The sequence below is a fragment of the Bos indicus x Bos taurus genome, chromosome 2 (assembly GCF_003369695.1).
Source record: "Bos indicus x Bos taurus breed Angus x Brahman F1 hybrid chromosome 2, Bos_hybrid_MaternalHap_v2.0, whole genome shotgun sequence".
In the NCBI taxonomy this organism is placed as follows: domain Eukaryota; kingdom Metazoa; phylum Chordata; class Mammalia; order Artiodactyla; family Bovidae; genus Bos; species Bos indicus x Bos taurus.
The window spans coordinates 130,362,861-130,381,635 of NC_040077.1; the positions used below are offsets into that span (position 1 = coordinate 130,362,861).

Here is an 18,775-nt window from a genome sequence, read left to right on the forward strand (position 1 = left end):
TCTCTTTCCACAGGACTGGACAGGAATTTGTCACCATAGTTTAAAAAACAAAAACAAAACTCCTGAGGAGGTAGGCATTATTATCCCCACAAGAAAATATCAAATAACTTGCCCAAGATTACACAGCAGGTAAACAGTAGAGGCAAGCTTCAAACCCAGGCAGGCTGGCTCTAGAGTCTCTATAATGGCCTCCTGCAAAATGAACAATATATAAACAAGTGTTTCCTGAAGTGAACAAATGCCTAAGCTCAAGAATAAATCACACTGGGTGACTTACCATTTGAACCCACGAATAATATAAAATTGGATGCTCTTCTATGAGAGTAATTCGGTAACAGACCAATCTTTGTCCTTCTGTCTGACAGAACATTCACTGGGGGATGAAGATACATTATTCTTGATCTTTATGACAATTCTGCTAAAAACTCAGCAGGTATTATTGGCTCAACTTACAAATGTGTAATTATTGAAAAACTGAAGTCTTAGTTTGCTCTAACACTGCTAGTTACTGACACAGTCAAACTCATACTTAGGTTCCCTCTACTCCAAAGTATATGTATTTTTCTTTTTATTCCATACTGTTTCTCTTTAAAATTACTTGCTTAAGTCACAGCAGCTCTGTTCCCCATGATACATTTTCGGTCTCTGTAACACGGCTCTATGCAAGATTTTACTTGGAATAAAAGAGGCCTACTGATAAAAAGATACAAACCAAAAAGGAGTTGAACATCATTTTATCTACACATGGAGAAACTGAGGCTCAAAAAAGGTACAGCAACTTGTCCAAGGAAATTCTGATGCCTCAGCTAGAACCTGCACTTCCAACTCCCAATCCAGAGCTTTTCCCAGTAGAGATATCACCTACCATGAGAGAAACGAAGAGGTAAGATCAAACACCATAATGCAAGCTAGAAGCAAAACATTACATTTATCAGGGTTCAAGAATCTTACAGGTTAAGGAAAGATTGATCTTAAAAGAAATTGGCCTTTAAGACAGAGGAATTTTACAGGAGCAGACAAGAGAACTATCAATGGCGTCCCAGGGTGAAGTCATTCTCACATGAGGCAAGTGAGCTCGCAGGTGCCTGCCCACCTCACAAGCTGCCAAGGGATCCACCGAACTCCCTGACACCAGTAACAGCTGTGAAATACTCAAGCAATAGACAAGAGGTGGCAGTTCTTAAATGAGTAAGAGACTCAGAATCAAGCCAAACATCCCTCCCCCATTAGACCAGTGCAGATCTTATACAGCTTTTACAAAGGAGGTCCAGGAAGCTGCACTAAGGCTCCACTGTGGACCTGGCACCGAGGACAGCCAGCCAGCCCTGCCCCAGAGCAGGTCAGGTGTGAGGTGGGGGGGACAACACGCCCGAGCTCCCTGCAAGGATTTCCTATTCCTGGCAGTGGGGCTGAAGCCCCCTCTTTCACAGCAGCCCAAGACCCAGAAGCCAAGAGGGTTCCCTGGCCCTGGTTCAAAGTGAGCCAATGGTGATGAGAGCTTCAATTCATCCCATTTACTCCTGAGTATCTACTACTTGCCCAGGACCATGCTAAGTGCTTCACATATAGCATTTTATTTAACCCTCACATCTTTCAGGTAACAGAATACTTTTATTTCACAGAGGAGCATGCAAAGCTCAGAAGGCTTATGGTACTTGTCTAAGGCCAAAGGTCAAGTCAGTGACAGAGCCGAAGCTGTGTACTTCAGTCCTGCCATCTGGCAAGTGATGTCATCTATCTTCCCTCCCTTAGGGGGTCCCATTAAAGACCAAGTAAAAGCACTAATACAAACACAGACCAAGTCTATGCTCACTACGTAAACTCAGGACAGAGTGAGGAACTCTGGAGAGATGCAGCCCCAGAATTCCAATCGCTTTTCCTTTATTTGGGTCAAGCTAATGAGAATTTTGTAATCTAGTAATAGAGTTCCTTTCTCCTAATCAGGCCCATGCTAGATATATGGAAAACAATGGTGTGATTCTAAAGGTCATTCTCTGAGTTAGTTTAAAAAAAAAAAAAGAGCATGGGCTTCCCATGTGGCACTAATGGTTAACAACCTGCCTGTCAATGCAGGAGATGTAAGAGATATGGGTTTGATTCCTGGGTCAGGAAGATCCCCTGAAGGAGGGCTCAGCAACCCACTCCAGTATTCTTGCCTGGAGAATGCCATGGACAGAGGAGCCTGGTGGGTTATAGTCTATATGGTTGCAAAGTCAAACACGACCGAAGTGGCTTAGCACAGCACGGCACCAGGTCTCATGGTACCCCCATCACCTCCCTGGCCTTGGTTACTCTCTAAAGTCCAGCTTTCTCATCAACAGACCCTGCTCTGTCAACCCACAGGGCTGCTATGATGAAAAAAAAAAAAAAAAACACATCTCTACAGTTGAGCAGGGACTACAGGCAGACTATACAAAATCGAAGGCACCTTAAGATCCTCTAAATCTATGCAAAGGAAAAGGGAATCATTCTGTCAAGCCAGAACTGTTCCTAAAGTCACCTTCCCCAGAAGGTCCTACCCAATAACCTGCCATTACAGATAAAGCCTTTTATACTGCCATGCTTGCCCTCCGCATTACACGATGCTTGAACTACAGTTTTTCAGCTTTGTAATTGGTCACATACATTTTATTTTCACAATGTATGTGTGGTTAAGCACACAGGTTCCAGAATCAGATAGACCTGAGTTCTAATTCTGGTTGGAGATGTTAATACTGAAGTCTCAGAGTCCTTATCTTTAAAACAAAGTTGCATGTGTGCTCAGCCACAGGCTGTAGTCCATCAGGTTCTTCTGCCCATTAAGTCTTCCAGGCAAGAAGATTAGAGTGGGTTGCCATTTCTTACTCCAGGGGCTCTTCCTGACCCAGGGATTGAACCTATCTGCCCTGTGTCTCCTGCTTGGCAGGCAGATTCTTTACTACTGAGCCACCTGGGAAGCCCCATAAAGCAGTTACTTGCAGCACAGATCTCACAGGGCTGTTCTGAGCATTAAATATGATAATACTGTGGGTTCAACACAGTGCAAGCACACAGTAGTAGTAAACATCGCTACTTGTAGTCAGTAAACATCGCTATTCTTTTACCAAAAAGTATGTTCCATTTCTTTTATGAACCTCAATAACTAGAGCCCTCCTGGAGTGATTAGTGCTCCCTCTCTAACACTCAGATGTTTGTGGGGGCCCCTAAGAGCTACCTCTCTTCATACTACACCCATCCCTAACCTGGGCTCCTGTCTACTCCAACATGCCAGGTGCCTCTCTTCTTTGTCTCCTTTCCTTCCTCTCAGAAATCCACACTCATCCACCTGACCCCTCCAGCCTTGTGTATCTCTGCATGTCCAAATCAGACCCATCTTTCACCTTTTTCAAGAAGCCTTTCCTGATTTACTTTTACCTCCTACCTTTCCTCTCCCCAACAACACACCCACACAGCTCAATGTAATTTCTCTTCTTCTTGGTGTGTTCAGTTCCCCTCCCTGACTTTCATTCTTATTAGAACCATCCGTATCCATCCCACTAACAGAGGGCCTCTTAGTACTAAATGAACATGTAAAACTGACATCACACAAAACAAAAGTATGGGGGAGATTTGAGTTCTTAATTATGTTCCTGAATAGTTCTTGCTGCTGCTGCTAAGTCGCTTCAGTCGTGTCCGACTCTGTGCGACCCCATAGATGGCAGCCCACCAGGCTCCCCCGTCCCTGGGATTCTCCAGGCAAGAACACTGGAGTGGGTTGCCATTTTCCTATCCCTTGATATTCACAAAATGGCTTGGACCAGCAAAATCTTCACGCTTAGCTTCAGGGATCTGGCCAACCTGGGACAAGAGTCCTGGTAATTCTGGGGCACGGAGGGAAGCTGCATGGCTGACCTGATCTTCAGAGGGGGTTTTTAACGTGTTCTTGCCTCCCGAGTGTCTGAGAAGGAAAGCAACTTCAGAGACGAAGCATATCTAGCTCCTGGGATACACGCCCTATGAACATGAAGTATTTCTATGAAATTGAGAAGCTTGGATCTTAGATTCTTTTTTTTTTGGGCGATTCGTTTCATATATGATATTATACGTTTCAATGCCATTCTCCCAAATCAAAAAATATGGAACGCGTCACGAATTTGCATGTCATCCTTGCGCAGGGGCCATGCTAATCTTTTCTGTATTGTTCCAATTTTAGTGTATGTGCTGCCGAAGCGAGCACTTAGATTCTTCTTAAAGAAAGCTCTAAACTACCTGGAGCTCTACCGCCTTAGCTCTATATAAACAGTGAATCTGTACTCCTATAATTACTCAAACACAAACTCTCCAATATACACCCAGGAGCAATGTCACAATGGTGTTAGTAAGTACTCCCTCACATAAACCTAAATTCTCCCCAGTGCAAAGCAAATCTGGTAGCTGTTAATATTTGCATTGCACTTATGTGTTTACAGAACACAGTCACATATATGACATAATTTAATTCTCACACTCACCACCTGATATGTAGAATTTATCATTATTCCTATTTACAGATGAAGCAAATGGAGCCAACAGACATTCACTGACAAAATCACACAGCTAGTACAGTCTTATAATTTGGGGCAATTATTTCCCACCAGCACACACCACCTTAGATTTTTACATTCTGACTGGTACAAATTCTGACTCCTAACTTCTCCTAGATAATTCAGAAATTTCCCTCATCCACCAGGGAACTGGCTCAGTCACTATTCCTTTCTACCTCACCGCCTTCTCCCCACCTTCTGCCATCAAGACCCTACACTGGAGGTCCCTGGCGGTCCAGAGGAGCCTGGGAGGGTTACAGTTCACAGGGCCGCGAAGAATTGGACATGACTTAGCAACTAAACAACATCAAAACCAGTGGTGAGGGCCCCACACTTCCACTGCAGGGGATATGGGTACGATCCCTCATTGGGAAACGAAGATCCCACAGGCCCAGGAGCCAGAGGAAAAACATACACCCACATACAGTGACACCTAGAGTCACTGTCAGTTTTAACTTAAATTCACCACGAGGCGGAGTTAATCTCAACAATCCAAGAAATCCATGGGCTACAGAAGAGAGGGTCCAGAGTTAAAAATAGCTCAACAAATTGTTTAAAAGAAAGAGATAGCTGGATACTGGCACAAGTTTTCCCACTTACATGAGGCTATACCCCAAATAGCCAATGGCCCATTACCAGGTAGTTAAGAATTTTCAGTTCGGACTTAATGGCTCAAAAGCAATGAACGTCTGTAAACCCACCCAGGTACTCCACTCCAGTTGCTGCCTCTGAGAGGACTGGTCACATGGGCTTTGCATCAACTTACACCTAAACCACAAACCAAGAAACTAAGACCCCATACAACCAAATATTAATGTATCAGAATAAGGCTAATACGAAGGAAACCATTACCTATTTAACCACTCAAAAAAATAAATAAATAAAATAAAATCAACCCATTTGCAACTATACTCACTGACAAAAGAGGAAATAAAAGCCAAGTGACACTGCCCAAAGGTCTGACAAATAACCAGGATCGGTGTGGGTGTGGGGTTGGGGTGGAGTTGCAGCAGAGGAAACAAGTGACCATGAGTTAACAAGAGATTTTATCTCCTACAAGTCCAATGTACTCTGTTGGAATAACTTCAATTTATACTCATAGCACTACCTTATATTTTTGAATCTGGACCTGTGTACTCTCTGCAGATGAATCAGAATATTCCTGGAAGAGTGAAAAAGATCTCCATCTTCAATGAAATCTGTACAGTACACTTGTCTTGAAGTTATCAGGGAAATACAGCCTTCCTCTACATTCTAGCTTAGAAAACCTTAGCTGAACTCTACATCTCAAATACCTGCCCCCTTCTCAAACTGCTGCCTAAGTAACCTAACCACTGAGACAACGGCCTAAACTATCTCAGTGTCAGTCCACCAGTAAGACCACGACTACGCACTTTCTAAGACTAAGGCTTACGAAGAACTGAATGCTAGCTTGGGACCACAAGTATGGAGAGCCTCTTCCTCAAAGGAGAAAAAAGCTGTAAAGACTGTAGTCCAAAATTACTCTAAAACTCAGGTCAGATATAAATGAAACCTTAAAGAGACAATCTAATGCCACAGTTCCGAAACCTGGGGCATATTAAAATAGCAAATGACCTTTAAAGCCATGATGTTCCTACAAAAAATAACTTGAAAAAAAATTGTGATACCCAGACCCTATTTCCAGGGATTGCCTAAAATTGCTGCAGGCATTATTTTCTTTTAAATAAGCTCCAAAGGTGCCATTCACACAGTCAGAGTTAAGAACCACTGAGGCACACACTGGTCCCCAAACATAACGAATCCAAGGTCTATCTTCAGTTCAGTCACTCAGTCGTGTCCAACTCTTTGTGACCCCATGAATCGCAGCACGCCAGGCCTCCCTGTCCATCACCATCTCCCAGAGTTCACCCAGACTCACATTCATTGAGTTGGTGATGCCATCCAGCCATCTCATCCTCTGTCGTCCCCTTCTCCTCCTGCCCCCAATCCCTCCCAGCATCAGGGTCTTTTCCAATGAGTCAACTCTTCGCATGAGGTGGCCAAAGTACTGGAGTTTCAGCTTTAGCATCATTCCTTCCAAAGAAATCCCAGGGCTGATCTCCTTGCAGTCCAAGGGACTCTCAAGAGTCTTCTCCAACACCACAGTTCAAAAGCATCAATTGTTCGGCGCTTAGCTTTCTTCACAGTCCAACTCTCACATCCATACATGACCGCTGGAAAAACCATAGCCTTGACTAGATGGACCTTTGTTGGCAAAGTAATGTCTCTGCTTTTCAATATGCTATCTAGGTTGGTCATAACTTTCCTTGGGAATATCTAAAAACTAGATTGATTCCCAGGTCCTACCCCACACCTATGTAGACTTGCACTTGAAACCTCAATGACAGTTAAGTACAGACTCATTTTATATACAAAGGGGCCAGGAGAGTGAAGCTGCCCGCACACGGAGTTAGGGCTGTCATTCTCCAATGGCTCCAGAGCCTAGTACAGAACAAGAGCTCTGACGAATGAATGTATGTCATGGGCATACACATGCAGAGCAAAGTTTTACTCTCTCAAATGGTTATTCAAAAAAAAGGCAGGTATCAAAACTTTATGTAAAGGAAAGAAAATTCCAAGCAGAAGTCAGGAACTCACATCTGTTTTATTCTCTGCTAATATCCTCAAGAGCCTTATTAAGAAGGAAAGAAAGAAAACCGTACTTTTTAATTACTAAATCTGAGGGAAATGAGCATCTGAGTGGCAGGCTTTTGGGCTTGGCTATGTGGAACCCTCTGGACAATGGAACGTGAGGGATTTTCAATGTGCTTGCTCCTGCACCCACTCTGGCTCACCACCTAATGTCCTCTCTGGAAGGCTCCAGAACAAGAAACATGAAGCCAACCTGAGCCCAATCTGAAGCTTGGAGGCAAAATCCAACTGACCCACAATCTAGAAAAATAAATGCTGTTGGATAAAGCCAGCTGAGAGTTAGAGTGGTTTGTAATGTACCATTATTGTAGGAATAGTTAATAAAAATTTTTTTAAAGGAGGAGGGGCTCTTCAGAAAAAAATAAAAGTAATATATAAACAAAATATTGTAACAGCCCTGGAAAGAAGAAAATATTACGGTGCACTCTTCTGTTGAGCTTTGTAAGTTAATCACCACGCTCTGACGTTAGGGCAAACTGGGTAACTCTTACAGAAAACACTGAGAGCTCAATCAGGAATGCGATTCAAAGACACTCCCCTCACAGATTATTAGATATCCTAACCATGCAGAGCTCAGCCTTTCCTGAAAAATAATAGAGTTGCTACTTCTTGGTGAAAAACCATCCAAATTTTCAATGTATGTTAGCTGTACCCAGAGAAGACTAACCTCAAGAAGCAGGGTCCCTGTACACCAGTTCCTTAGCATTCAGCACCCTCCAATAACCACTAACAACATCAAAATGAGAGGAGGAAAACAAGAGAATAGTCCAAATCTAACAATGAAGAAAACGTAGTATCTTATCCATTCTATGAAGATATTGTGAAGATAATTAGAAGACACCAATGATCTAACGACAGCTTTTCAGAAAAAAGCACCACTACACTAAATGTATAACACAAAACTTTAAGAGGTATTCTGATTATATTCAATACTACGAAAATAAGCCCTGCCTCAGAAAAAGGAAATATAACATTTTAGAATAAAGGAAATATTGTAATCATTCCTTTGATTCCATGATCAACCTTCTATTCCCTTAAAATATATGAATATAGTCCTTCTATTGGCATAAAATCCAACTCAAAGGGAATTCCCTGGGGGTCCAGTGGTCAAAACTAGGTGCTCTCACCGCTGGCCTGGGTTTGATCCCTGGTCAGGAACTAAGACCCTGCAAACCATGTGGTGCAGCCAGAGAGAAAACTCAGCTCCAAGGACGCCGACTGTAACAAAGCACAAAACCTACTTCCAAGATCTTCAGTGTAACATCAGTATTGTAGAAATACAGTGATGTATTTATTGGGTGTTGTATTAGGCTAAATGTTGTAAATTTTGCCATAAGCTAAGTCTGCTAAGGACTTTTTTAAATAGCCCTTTTCCAATCTCTATTATCACACACGCTGGGTAGTATCACTAAGCCAAAGATAACAGACAAGTTTGTTAAGTCAAATAGAAAAACAATATTTAAACAGAAAACAATGTCAGTTTCATCCATTTCTTCTGATATTGGAAATCAAATTGAAAATGCTTAACTAGAAAACAATGTTAGCTTTAAGCACCACTGTTCTTCTGATGTGTGAAAAATGCAACAATACCACCATGTAACCTGCTCTATTTCATTTATTCATTCTTGAAACCATGTACTCATCCAATGACTATTTTCAGAGCTATCTCTTATGTGTCAAACACTGCTCTAGACCAGGGATCCAGTGAGAATCAGGATGGACCCGTATGCCACTATACCAAGAACAAGGGATACGGAGTTCCTGCTCCCCAGTCTCATAACATGATCCATGTGTCTCTCCCAGGTACGGCCAACACGGAAGAAGACACATTGGTTAAAACAGTAAAGCCTAGATTTGCTTCTTCCTAACCTCTTCCCAACCAGCCCAGCTAAGTTCTAGCACAGAACAGAATCAAGTCAAACATGACTCCACATAGAAAACTATGAAAATGAGGCTACACACTGCATCAGCCTTATTAACTGAATTAACAGCCCTTAGTTTCTAAGATTCTCAGACAGATCAGTACAATGCTCTTAAAAATAAATGAATCATTCTTGACACCTACAGAAAATGTGCCCTATATTCAGATACAAGGCACAGAATCTATAATTTGATAGAAGCAGTTTGTGGTTAACACCTTCAGAGCAGTGGTTCTCAAACTTGGCTGCGTAATGGAAGTACCTGAAAGCTTCTAAATAATCCCCTGCTCAAGCTGCACTCTACAAAGCAGCAAAGTTTGAAAACCACTGATACAGAAAACTTGGGAGAAAAAATGGCTGCTTTCCCACTAATCCATGGATTGGAGGTACGCTGTCATTTCAACAACATGAGCAGTGAGCTGCCAGAGCACTTCTCTATGGAACCCACTTGATATTAAAGAAAAGGAGTTTGTAGGCTACCTGTCAAACTTAGGGGAGAAGGCAGAAACCTGAATATGACGAGAGGAAAAAATATCTCAACCTGAATTCCAAAAAACAAAGTACATTAAATCTTTATGTTCTAAATTTTTATCCTGAAATCTGTTAGAAATTGATGTCAATGAGTCAAGTTCCCACTCCTAAATGTCTAAAGATTAAGAGGCGGAGGGAAAATAACAACCCCCAGGCTGACTTGTGAAGGGTTTTTTTGTTTGTTTAATACATCTGAAAAGAATGCATATACAAAGAATTGAGACATGAGAAAGCATTGGTTCAACACTAATGAAATCTACAAGAATTAGGATTTGGGGAAGGTGGGGAAGATAACCTAACATTTTTAAAACTTGAAAACTGCAACCAAAATAAGCTGATAAAATCCTTATTAACACTTACGAAGAGTCTTCCTAAGACTCTCTCTAGGATTTTTACTGAACTAGAGAGCCTCACCTGGCTGCTCTAGGGTTCCTTGTATGCAAAACAGAAACAAGGGGATTCCCCTGACTGGTCCCCATGTTGTTAAAGGTTCTCCCCACCCCCACCCCACCCTCAGCTTCTTAATGAAGCAGGTCTCCATCCTCAGACTTGGAAGAGGATGTGAATCATCCCACAGGCATCTGTCTTCTAGCACCACCCCTTGGATTTCCTCTATATACCAGGTCTTCAGCTGTGTTCTAGGAACACCATATCATACACTATTAAGCTGCATGTCTATCCTAAGCATATTAAGACAATGACTGACAGGGGAAAAAAAAAATTTTTTTAATTATGTACTCAATCCATTTGGTGTATTTCAAAAGGTGCAATACTTTTCTTCATTTATCAGTGAAAGAAGTTAGAAATTAACTTCAAAAAAAAAAATCAGCAAATGGCAAACAAATTTCCTTGAGAGTCACAGTCACATATATAGTGCATCCTAGAAAAGAGGAGGGGCGAGACAGGTTCCACCCACTTTCATGAGTTTCATCAAATACTGGACCTACTCAAGGGTGGAGAGAAAAGGCAACTTTCAAAAAGGAGTATATTATTAAATGAGGCGTTTACTATACTCCTTCCTAAGAGCACCAGGTGGGGAACATGTTCTCTAAACTAGATCTAGGAAGTGGAACATGGAATCAATCCGTCCTCCTCCCCTAAGGGCTGTCCAATGGTTAATGGATTTAAAAAAAAAAAAGACTAAATATAAACAAATCCCACACACACTCCCCCGCCCAAACGAAAAAAAAAAGAAAGAAAAAAAAACACTAGATATCCCAGATTACTCGCCAGAGTGGAACCCGGGAACAGCTTCAACAGCCCAAATTAGTCTGTTACAGAGTCATCACAAGCATGCCTTGCTTTTAAACAAACAAAAAAAATAATAATAGTTTTTTTGAAACGACAAAACAAAAACTAGTACTGATCACTTTTCTGACAATACACAATTACTCAAAATTAACTAGTATTGAGGGGGAAGGGGGCCATACCTATGGGCCTTCTCACACAAGTGCATGTGGGTAGGTGCAGGGCATTTGTCATTATTGCAAAAACGAATTTTAATTTTTAATCTTTAGTTTGATTTAAACATTGCTTTTAGTATGATGCCGACACCAGCTGTGCAGAAAGGGCTCTGGAGAGACGTTCATAGCAGCACACACCTGCGGCTCTTCTTCGGTTCTGGAGGCTCCAGGGCAGCCAATATTGCTTCATCAAATACATTCTTTAGGCCTTTCTGAAAAGGGGTAGAAAGAAAAAAATTTGCAGTCTGATATTCAGTATAATAAAATTGAAGATCAAATTTAAAACATTCAAAACCCCCAAGAGTTGGCAAAGAACGAGTCACTGAAAAACCCTGAATCTACACACAATTATCTCACTTCACCAAGTTCTGTCCAGGCAGGGCACTGGAAGGATCCAGCAATTCAGGAGTAGAGGAGCAGATATTCATGAGTGAGACAGTGAGTTCTTTGAGAAAGCTTTCTGCAGACCAATGTATGTCACAAGAAGCAAACAAGCACACGTGTCATTTGCTCATTCAATATGAGTTTTGTACAATGTGCTGCTGAAACATTTTCCATAAAAACAACTAAGCAGCTCTGCATTCAAATGAAACAGCTGAATATGGAACAGGGGTGAGAGGTCCGGCACTGGGCAGAGGCATCCTTAACACATGGAAGGCGCAGGCAAAGATGGAGAGAGCGATTACAGTGGCTGCATCAAAGGTATTCACTCTGAACTCCCTTTTTCCCACCAATTAAGAGCCAGGGGGGTTCAAGGAAGCAGAAATGTGGGTACCTTATACATATGAGAAACTAGAGCCAGTCAGTGCAACAGGAATAAAAAGCTTCATCAGGCATTTATACAAACAATTGTATATTTTTAATTTCAAAATTTGAAGGTAACCACAATTGTATGTTTCCCCTCACAACAATAAAATCAGAAGCAGGAAAATATAAAGGTGGCAGCTTTACATCTCAACATTAACAAACCTTCAGTCAACTGTTAAAATGGATGCTATTCTTAAAAGAGTGTAACAAATGATCTCATAAAGCAGTAGCAGGTACATCAGTATCTTTCCCACCCAGACTGACAAACTCTCCACTACAGCACAGACAGCCACAGCAACTGCAACACAAAGTTTCACTGCACAAAGGAAAACCAGGAAAGAACCCTCCCTTCCCCAGTACACTCCACCAGCAGGTCACCCTCTCCCCATCAATTTTGTCATGCAATTACAATTAACAATGGGTCACAAGCTTAAAACGATGTTTGTGTTATTTTCTCCATCAAGAACTAAGATCTAGAAGTGTTAAAAACTCTTAATTTTCTCCAAGAGGACATTCTTAATGCCAGACCAAGTTCCCTTTTGCAATAGTAATCCAAACCAAAAAGCTCTCAGCATCAGGCAACTCAAGCAGCAGAAAGTTAAACAAGTCCAACTTGACTACTGATCACAAAAAATATTCTATAAGATATTGCATTCTTGATCAAAAACTAATACAGAGGTTGCTCTAAGGTAGTGAGTAAAAAGACGCAGAGGCTTTCAAACAGGATGGTTTTATTCCTTTGTTTTTAAACGATCTTTCTACAGTAGTGGGACAGGAAGCAGCAGCAAAGAGGGGAAGGAGAAAACAGTTTAGAATATACAGCACTTCCTTTTGGGTTGAGTTTCCGGAGGCTCGAGGGCAGCTAGGATAGCCTCATCAAACACATTCTTCAGACCTCTCTACAAGACAGAGGGGAGGAGAGAGAATAGCAGCCAGGTTAGAGGATTAGAAAGACTAGCAGATACAACAGCAGTCCGGATTAAATGGGTTGAATTCACAGAAGCAATGCACCTTTAGAAAAGTAACTGCCAGAAAGCTGGATCTTAAGTCCATTATCAAGAGAGTAAATAACTGAACAAACATCTTACCTCAAAAAAGGTTAACTGAGCAAGAAAACAATTTTTGTGACAATGCCATGTTGATTCCTAGAACAATCACACTTTGAAATCTAACATTACAACATATTAATGAAAACAGTGCCAGAGGAATAAAATGGATATATAAACACAAGATACATGCATTAAATAATTAGGATTAGTACTTGTAAAATACCCAAGTACATCTAATGACAAGAATGGCACACACAGTTTGGAACTAAACCTATTACAATTTCAGGCTTCTGTGAATTCATCCCCTGAATAACTGAAGGACACAAATAGCAGACTAACAAGCATGCTACATGTTTCTAGATTCAATGACGTATCTAGATAGGATTAATCAGGATTTCAGATTAAACAAGTTTTCCAGAACAACAGGTTCAGGCATTTAGAAAAAGTGTTAATTGTTCAGCAGTACCAACTGGGAGAAGTTGAAAGAAAAGACTCTAGAAACAGCATACACTTCAGTTATTCAGTAATGTGTTAGAGCAAGTAACCACCACCCAATAGGAAAACAAAGAATGGGGTCCTAGAATGAGTTTTAGCAAGCAGATCAATGCTTTTAATGTCCGCATGGGGTATCAGAGCATAAAGCATGGAGTGAAAACAAAGAATATTCTCAGCTCTATAAGGAGTAAGATGCAGAAACACACTTACACCTCAGCCAGAACTCCAGCGTGACAGTATGACTCAGCAGTACTGGTACCAGGTCTATAGACTCAACCTAAACTCAACCTAAATCTGAAGCCACAGATTTACCACCCAAACAAGTTTCACATGTCCTTTAGGTCAGTTGGATCCCAAGTAAACATGCCCCCCAAAGCCCCAGAGCACAGCTCCGGTAGCAAATGTGCGAGCCCCAGACACCCCCGCAGGCCCCACTGTGCTCACCGCCCCCACCTACTATCTTAGAGGACTGGCACCACATATTCCATTAGGTACAAAATAAATGAGAAATAACAATAAGCGCTTGAAAAGAAACAAAGGTTAAAAAAAGTTTTCTTCCTTCTGTGTCTTTCACAAACTAGAAACGCTAAACAAGTCAAAGGTTCCTCTGAAATTCTTTCTACATATCTAGGAGCAAATTCTGGTTGTCAAACATAAAAGAAAGGAGGGAAGCTATGAAGGGGAAATAAATTTTATAAGGGGAAAAAAGAGGACAACAATTAGAAACTAGGGCATCCCTTAATAAGAAGCAAATATGTTCCTGCTTATTGACAAAGATCAACTAATCCCCTACAAGAAAAACCTAATCTTTGCTTTAATCACACTATCTGATTATATAGAGAGTTCAGTTTTAGAGGAATGAACAAATTCTGGAGTCCTAAAAACTTCGGCTTCCAAACTGTACCAGGGACCCCATTTTCTGTCTTCTTTTGATTTCTCCAAACTTCAAAATCTGATAAGAAAAATATATTTGCTAAGACTTTCAAATTTCTGTTCTCTGAAAAGGGACTTCCTGAATAAATCTGTTCATAACGTAGAACATCTTATATGGAAGCATCCAGTTCTCTAAAATGAGCATCTCTAGTGACCTAAAAGTGGGTCCACACGGCTTACTTGCCTCCATTTCCCCCACAGGCAACCCATATTCAGAGAATGTGGATATGCAACAGTTATCTGACTCAAATGTTCCATACACATCCTTCTTCAGTACACACACACATTTTTCTGGGGATGCTAGCAAAACACAGAAGCATTAGGCATTTTTTAAAATCTCAGCCAGCTGTATAATTAAGCATTTTTTAAAATCTCTGCTGTACATGTAAGAAAATATAAAATCATCTCAACTTTTAAATATCTACAATATCAATACAACAGAACTGAACTGCCAAGAAAAACTGGGCTTGGAAGAATAAAATTAGGCCTTGAAGCTATCCTGTGAAATATCCAGCTTCCAACAAAAATTTTGTCTTTACATATCCAGCCCAGGGCTGAATTGGAGATTACTAAATTATGCCTACACCCTACATACTAAATACCTAGTACATGTATAATATGTAACTATATATGCCATTTACCTTAGTATATACATTTAATCAAGAATCTGACTTTTTTAATAAAAAAAAACCTATCTGAAAAAGCAATGTGAAAAATATAAGTGAATTTCACATAACTGTAAGAAATCTCTACCCTTCAGTCCTGCCTTATTTTAATTAGGCACCTATGTTCACTGTTCAAACGTCAAAAAAAAAAGAATAAAAAATTTCTGGGCTAATTATTTCCATAATCCTTCCTTCCTTCCAACCCCCAACAGAACAATTCTCAAACGGGAGAATAGGTTGGCGATACCATGAAGGTAAAGAAGGTGAAATCACACAAGTCAGTTGTAACTCTCACCCAAAATACTCTCAACACTGCTTGCTATCCTCAGAATCTGAATTTTCCCATCAAACTATGAAGAGAGTTCCAATTAAATCATTCATAAAGAAAAGTGAACAGTGTAAGGAAGGAATGCCTCCCAAAATCTAGGAATAGAGACACTATATATAAAGGCAAACTTGAGAAATGGCCAAGGCAGCTTTCTCTGAAAGTCTCAATGATTACGACCAATTCCCAATTTCAGATGAATTACCCCAGGAGACTATAGCATCAGCTGTCAGTACTGATAAAAGATGAGATTTACTTAGATGAAACTTTAAGTTGGGGGCAGGGGGAAGAGGGGAATCATTCACATACTCTTATAAATATGTGCTAATCTGGACCTTACCATTAATTATAAAAAAAAAATAAACACAATCCCTGACCACTACAAATGATACATAAAACAGGGAGCTCGCCAACACAAGCACTTTATTTAGAGATGAATAATTTTCTTCATAAAAACGGAGACCTCTAACAAGACTTCTAACAGTCTTCCTTGAGCAGCTTTCTTGAGCGCTACAGACCACTGTCAGAAACAACCCGTGTCCTAAATGCTACTCAAACCGTTCCACTGTTAATAGACATGGGGCTCCACACAGTCCTCACCTGTGTGAGTGCAGAGCACTCCACATACTTGACAGCCTTCAGGTCACGGGCCAGTTTTTCAGCAGTCTCTGGAGTGATAGGCTTCTGCTTATTCTTAGCAAGCTTCTCAATAGTAGAGGGGTCATCTCTGAGATCAATTTGGGTCCCAACAAGCAAGAAAGGAGTCTTTGGACAGTGGTGAGTTATCTCAGGCACCCACTAGAGAAAAGATATTTTAAAAAAAGAAAAAAGTACACCTGCATTAATCTACAAGCCTCCAAAGCGATTTACAAGTTAACAGAAGTTCTACGATAACCTTTTTTTCAGGGACAGAATATCTGACTAACTTACCTTTTCTTTCACATTTTCGAATGAGGATGGAGAGACCACTGAAAAGCAGACTAGAAATACATCTGTTTGTGGATAACTCAGCGGTCGTAATCTGTCATAATCCTCTTGCCCTAAGGGGAAGAAAATCAGAGAAATCAACAAGTGAATCTTGGTGCCTAATAGCATTAAAATCACAAGCAGTCAACAAATTAAGCATGTAGTTAACAGCACACTTACTAATGAGAACGTAACTTATCTAATAAAATGCATGGCTTTGTAATAGAATATTTGAGCAATACTCTCAACTCAGCTAATTCTAGTTAAGAGGTACAAACTATCTGTGATAAAATAAGTAAGTCACAGGAATGTAGTGCTCAGTACAGGGAATACTGTCAGTAACATTTTAGTAACTTTGCATGATATGTATAAAAATATCAAATTACTACGTTGTACACCTAAAACTAATATAATATTGTGAGTCAACTATACATCAATAAAGAAAAAAAATGGAAAAAACTGTTTTCACTGCTTTAGAACAGCAATGAATTTGTTATGTATTATTTCCCTTGTTATCAATTTACAGTTTTCAACAAACTGCTGCCAAAAATGATTAAAAATAAGATCTACTCAGATCTAAGAAACAATGACAGTGAAACTGTGTAAGGCAGGGGTCCCCAACCTCCAAGCCATGAGCCAGAACCTCCTGTCAGATCAGCAGCAGCATTAGATTAGAAATGAAGTGCACAATAAATGTAAGGCACTTGAATTATCCTGAAACCACCCCCCTACCCCCAATCCATGGAAAAATCTTCCCTGGTGCCAAAAAGGCTAGGGACTGCTGACCTAAGCAAACAAAAACTTCAGTAAAACCCAGCTGACAAAATCCACTGCTCATGACTACCAAATCAGGCTCACATGTTTAGTTAATGGGTACGTGTAAGACACCAGTACTTGAAGCTGAAAACACATAGAAAAAAAAGAACTCAACAAAAATCTGCGATGCTAAATTAATATGGAGGAAACTCTGGTGAAAAGGAGAATATTTATATGGTCTTAAAGATTATTTACAAATCACAAGGGGGAAAAAACATAACCACACTGTGAAGAAATGACATCACCTTAACCGAGTGATCAAGATTACCATCACCAGTGAGTGGCAGATGAATGTCATATGCCTAATCACTAAGGTAATATTCCAACCAAAATAGCATAATTTGTATCTAATCATGAGAAAAGAGACCAAAACCAAAATGAGGGGAGGAGGGTGAGGATTCCTGGGTCTGTAGTATATTATAATGTCATGAAACACCAAAAAAGGGGTTGGGGGCAGAAGAACTGATCCAAATTACAAGAAACTAAAGAGACATAACAATTAAATGCAATACATGATCCTGTACTAAAAGCAAAAAAAAAACTGGACTTGGATCAATTGACAAACTGGAATATAGATGTTAGAGTACAGTATCAATGCTAAATTTCCTGAAGTTGATTACTATTATACAAAAATATCTCTCTCCTTAGGAAATTCACTTATTCAAGGCTGTGTGTGTTAGTCGCTCAGTTGTGTCCAACTCTTTGAGACCCCATGGACTGTAGCCCACACCAAGCTCTTCTGTCCATGGAGTTCTCCAGGCAAGAATACTGGAGAGGTAGTGATTCCTTTCTCCAGGGTATCTTCCCCACCCAGGGACTGATTCTGGGTCTCCTGCATTGCAGGCAGATTCTTTACCATCTGAGTCACCAGGAAAGCCCTAATTCAAGGATAATGATGACTTACTCTCAAACAGTTCAGGGGGGAAAAAAAGTATGTACAAATATGTTGAAAGAGGAAAAAAGCAGATAAAACATTAACAACTGGTAAATTTTGTTAAGGATATATGTGGGTTGCTGGCACTATTTCTGCAACTGTTCTTTAAGCTTGAAATTATTTCCAGATAAAAAGTGATCTTAAAATACCCATACACATTTCCAAAACTGTGAAGGAAAGGGAAGAGTCACAGAGGAAGGATTTAATAATCCAATTTCAAAACTGAACTACAACAATCCTATGTATTAACAAGAACAGTTCACAAACAAAAACAAAAGGGAATCCCTGGCGGTCCAGGTTGGGTCTCCACACTTTCACTGTGGAGGGCAAGGGTTCAATCCCAGTGGAGGGGAGACTAGGATCCCACATATCATGCAGCCACAAAACAAACAAACCAAAAAAAGAATAGGAAAGTACTTAATGACACTAAACTGGATGCTAAAAAATGGTTAAAATGGTAAATTTTATGTTATATGCATTTTACCACAATAAAAAATATTTTAGGGGAAAAAAAGGAAAAGTTAAATATTTTGTTGTTGTTGTTCAGTTGCTCAGTCATGTCCTGCCACCTGGGAACCCTAAATATTTTCTATGCCAGTGAAATTTTTTTTTTTTTTTTTTTTTTGCCACCAATGAGAAAGAATATAAGAATTTAGGG

General features: G+C 40.3%; 1 protein-coding gene and 1 non-coding gene across 3 annotated transcripts in view; both read right to left on the reverse strand.

Moving 5' to 3' along the window:
* Positions 1–4,088: 4,088 nt before the first annotated feature.
* On the reverse strand, positions 4,089–4,195 carry LOC113881960. Its single transcript, XR_003508232.1, has one exon. It is a non-coding gene; the product is annotated as a U6 spliceosomal RNA (small nuclear RNA).
* A 5,625-nt stretch (positions 4,196–9,820) lies between these two features.
* CDC42 (cell division cycle 42) overlaps positions 9,821–18,775 on the reverse strand; it is a 54,447-nt gene continuing 45,492 nt past the window's right edge. The window contains exons 4-6 of one of the 2 annotated variants that reach the window (XM_027521081.1): positions 16,332–16,441; positions 16,002–16,199; positions 9,821–11,339 (exon numbers count right to left, since the gene is read on the reverse strand). In XM_027521081.1, the coding sequence (XP_027376882.1) occupies positions 11,250–11,339; positions 16,002–16,199; positions 16,332–16,441 (398 nt within the window). In that variant the 3' untranslated portion in view covers positions 9,821–11,249. Of the gene's footprint in view, positions 11,340–11,967; positions 12,834–16,001; positions 16,200–16,331; positions 16,442–18,775 lie in introns of those variants that run through there. The other variant, XM_027521087.1, reaches the window with a different exon arrangement.